Source organism: Nestor notabilis, unplaced genomic scaffold (genome assembly GCF_000696875.1).
Source record: "Nestor notabilis isolate BGI_N333 unplaced genomic scaffold, ASM69687v1 scaffold16926, whole genome shotgun sequence".
Classification (NCBI taxonomy): Eukaryota; Metazoa; Chordata; class Aves; order Psittaciformes; family Psittacidae; genus Nestor; species Nestor notabilis.
Window position 1 is genome coordinate 12,939 of NW_009934474.1, and position 4,051 is coordinate 16,989.

The window sequence follows — 4,051 nt, forward strand, 5'->3', positions numbered from 1 at the left end:
GGCCACTGTTAAACACCTCTGAACTCTGCACCACCAGCCAGCATCAGCTCTGAAGATGCCTGTAGCCCCTTGGTGCGGGAACCCACTGAGCCCGGTATTCTGCAGGTGTGGGAGCTTCCTCAGCAGCTCTGGAGTACTTGAATTCTGATTTGTCCTCTCCAGTGAGCGTGGCTGGTGTGTGACATTGAGGCCCCCACCTTGCTGAGGTTCTGTTACTCCCTTTTCTCAAAGCTGGCATGGATTTGATGGAATCTTTACTCCCTGTCAAGTCTGACCCCCCTGGCTACTTTCAGCTAAGAATTAATAGGAAGACAGATGGTGCCATTACATAAGCCTCGGTTCCTGTCTAAGGCTGGCTAAGGAAGAGCTGAAGCGTGCCAGATCTGTTAGTCTGTACATCCTCAGTCCTTGTAAGAGCAGAGCTATTGCTGCCCGAGCATCCTTTTTCCAGTATCTGGTGACTGACCTCAACAGATAAAGAAACCACGCACAACCTCCTCATCTCCTTCCTGCCAGGTTTTGAGACAGAATATTTGTTGAGACTCTGGAAGTTACCCAGATAGGAAAATAATTTCCAAGAAATAGCTTCTGGAATTTAACTCATTTCTGAGCCTATGGAATTGGGAATGATGCTTTTACTTTTTGATCAAAGCAGGTAGTATTCTTCCTGACTAAAAGTGTTACATCCCACATGGATAAACAAAGAATAGGAAATAAAGATGGGATTTGGGAAGGGACATTCCAAATTTTGCTCTGGTTCTGGGGATGGTACATTACCCTCCATATATCCCCAGTGTTTCCACTTTAAACTGCAAGGCCGAGCTCTAAGAAGTTGCTGTATTTGCAGAGGTTTATGTGGTGACTGATGGATCAAAGCTGTTCCTCTCAACCCCACTGTACACCCCCTGCTCAGGAGTTATCACCCAGCAGTGGTTTGTCACCAAGACCTGCTTCTTCACAACAGATACCCAAAAAGCACTGGTTTCGGCACATGAAGGGTGCAGAGAAATCCACCAGCACAGACACCAGGCTGGATTTTATTCTGCAATGGGATGGGTGTCAAGCCAGTACTTCATCCACTGTCCAAAACAAGATCTATTGTTTTTACTTTGCCCATTTCTACCTCCCCAATTTATTCAGTTAAGAAAGCTGAATTCCTGTTTATACTAGTATTAAAAAGCCCCAACAACTACAAACCAAAACCAACTAAAACCTTCACCGCTCTAAATTCTAGTCAGCAGACTAGAAGAAGACAGCAGAGATCCTGGTTTTTCCTTCAGATTTAATGTGGTGCTTTCAGGGCAGTTAGAACACCAATTTGTGAGGATAGACTCCATTTGAGAGACAGAATGTGGAACGCAGGTACCCACGGAGCTGAGGCACCTTCTTGATTCGCGCCAGGATCTGGGAATCCACCGCCTTCTGGTCCGACTTGCGCTGCTCCGTTATCTCGTATTTCTAGAAAGTACAAAGAACAATGTTAAAATCCTGCAGACCCTTCCGAGGAATAAGAAAATTCAGGGCAACCCCCCAGTTCTGGCACTGTCAAGGAATCTTGTCTCTCTATTTGTTCTAAATAAGGCAGCAAGAGACCAGAGGTGATAGGGAGAACCGGAGCCACTCTTTGGCTCACACTGCTGATATTGGAGGCAGCAACACACTGTCCACAAACACTGAAGTTGTTTCTCTGTCAAAAAAGATCTTTACCTGGAATTACCACTGCTGCTGTTCTGCTCAGGTACAAGCAGGAAAGAATCTCCAAGTTTAAAAGGGGTTTATCTCAATGCTGCCAGATTAATTTATTTTAATGGCATTATCCTGCTTACTGAGGGCCACTTAAAATTCCATTGTCCATTTGTTTAACGGGATTTCCCCCTTCCAGCCTGGCTTTACCTAACAAGGGCACTTGGAAAGAAGAAACAATCATGTTCCTTACTTCTTTCTCAGTGTCAAAGATCTCGCCTTCCTGGTGCTTGGGCTTCCGCAGCCTCTTCTTCTTGAAATATGCATCAGTGAGATGCTTGGGAATTTTTACTCCAGAGATATCCACCTTTGTAGATGTAGCAATAACAAATTTCTGATGGGCCCTACGCAGAGGGACACGATTGACAACCAAGGGTCCTAAAGGCAGAGGAACAACATAAGAGAGACCAAGGTCAGCTTTCCTGGCAACAACCGCTGCTTGTATGTTAAATTTCATGCCTGTTTCTTCAGAGATACCTACAACTAATACCAAGCTATCAACAAAGCCTCTCACACAGCCTCTAGAGAAGCCAGATAACGCTTCCTCATCTTTTCCAGAAGCTTCATTATCTCCCCTCCACCCCCTGAAAGGTCACAAAACGTGGTTCCATGTAGTTAAGCGAACACACGATGAGCCAGACAACCCATATGCAGATCTGTGCGCTACTGACCACAGAGACAAACTGCCGCTTAAAAACCAAAACACCGAAACAACCCAAATGCACAAACAAACAAAACCTCATCATCATCGCACTTAGGTAGAAGTTTTTTACCTGTAACAAGCAAAAGGCCAGTATCGAGCTGCTTCAAGAAGACGACACGCTGCAAAGAGATGAGACACGACATCAGGCCCCGGCTCTGAAATACTGCAGCTGAACAGGGACCGTGCCCACACCCGGCCCTGTCACTGGTACAAGCATCAACAACCCACCCAGAGATGCAACCATTCTGCAAGCTGAGCTACCAACACTGCCCAGAGCACAGCACTGCCAGACATACCTCACCTACAACAGATCCTGACTCTTCACCCTCTTCATCAGTCAATGCTGAGCAAAGCCAGTGAGTATGTTTATGAACCTTGGCCTATTCTACAAGACAGCAGACATCCTGTCAGCCTAATCCTTGGTACAAGTTAAAGGCAGGAACTACGTAAAAACCAGAAAGGCACCGCAACGTACCCCATGGTCAGAGCCATCCCCCAGTTGCATTTTGTTCTTTCTGGTCAAGTTTTCCATCTCCAAACAGCCTTCTTTTCAAAGCCAAAGAATTCCAGAAAATAAAGGATGCCAGTTTAGTGCACCATGAGCCTGCACACTTCTCTGCTACTCAGCAGAACTCCTGTCATTTGTCTAATCCACTGGGCTAGCCTGTTTTACTTCCAGCTCTGTATGGAACAACATTAGTTTAACAACTGTTTCCCTTAAAGGCAGGATGAGAAAAAGCACCAAGACAAAATTCACAACAGATCTGCAGGTTCATGTCTAGTGGCTGAGCAGCATCCCGTGAAATCAGCTGGTGAATTTAAGATGCCTCTGCTCAGCCACAACAGGTTCAGCACAGAAATGATGCAAAAGCCACTGAGAGTGAGCAGGACGAAGCTCTGGCTTACCTTCCCTCTGTGACGACCAGTCAGCAGGATCAGAACAGTCCCTGGAGTGATGGTGGCCCTCAGCCGCCTCTTGTGCTGGCTGAAGGGCTTCTTGCCATGACTCAAAAGCTTGCGAGGAACATCCTCGGTGGGATAGTACCTGGGCTGGAGAGAGGAGGAAGTGTTGTACCAGCCTGCATGCCACAGGAAAAAAAGCTTTTGGGGCAGTTCAGATTTTTCCTCTTGTAAGAGATAGAATCCCTTTTGGAAAGACTTTTTTTCTGCTGCAGCTGGCACTTTAGGAACACAACGAGTATTTTCTGTACATTTATGCAACAGTGAAATGGAATCATATCACAGAACCACAGAATGGTTTGGGCTGAATGGACCTTAAAGCTCATCCAGCTCCAACCCCTGCCACGGGCAGGGACACGTTCCACTAGAGCAGGTTGCTCCAAGCCCCTGTGTCCAACCTGGCCTTGAACACTGCCAGGGATGGGGCAGCCACAGCTTCTCTGGGCACCCTGTGCCAGCGCCTCAGCACCCTCACAGGGAAGAGCTTCTGCCTCAGAGCTCATCACAATCTCCCCTCTGGCAGGTTAAAGCCATTCCCCTTGTCCTGTCCCTACAGGCCCTTGTCCAAAGCCCCTCTCCAGGTTTCTTGTAGCCCCTTTAGACACTGGAGCTGCTCTAAGGTGTCCCCTTCAGGAGCCTTCTCTT

The 4,051-nt window shown here is 47.2% G+C and overlaps 1 protein-coding gene across 1 annotated transcript in view; it reads right to left on the bottom strand.

Annotated features, from left to right (window-relative positions):
- Positions 1–1,265: 1,265 nt before the first annotated feature.
- RPL6 (ribosomal protein L6) overlaps positions 1,266–4,051 on the bottom strand; it is a gene marked incomplete at its 5' end in the record, with an annotated part of 3,435 nt that continues 649 nt past the window's right edge. Inside the window, 4 exons of the mRNA XM_010017368.1 lie at positions 1,266–1,458; positions 1,937–2,121; positions 2,517–2,565; positions 3,353–3,496. Coding sequence (XP_010015670.1) covers positions 1,306–1,458; positions 1,937–2,121; positions 2,517–2,565; positions 3,353–3,496 — 531 coding nt within the window. The remainder of the gene's footprint in view (positions 1,459–1,936; positions 2,122–2,516; positions 2,566–3,352; positions 3,497–4,051) is intronic.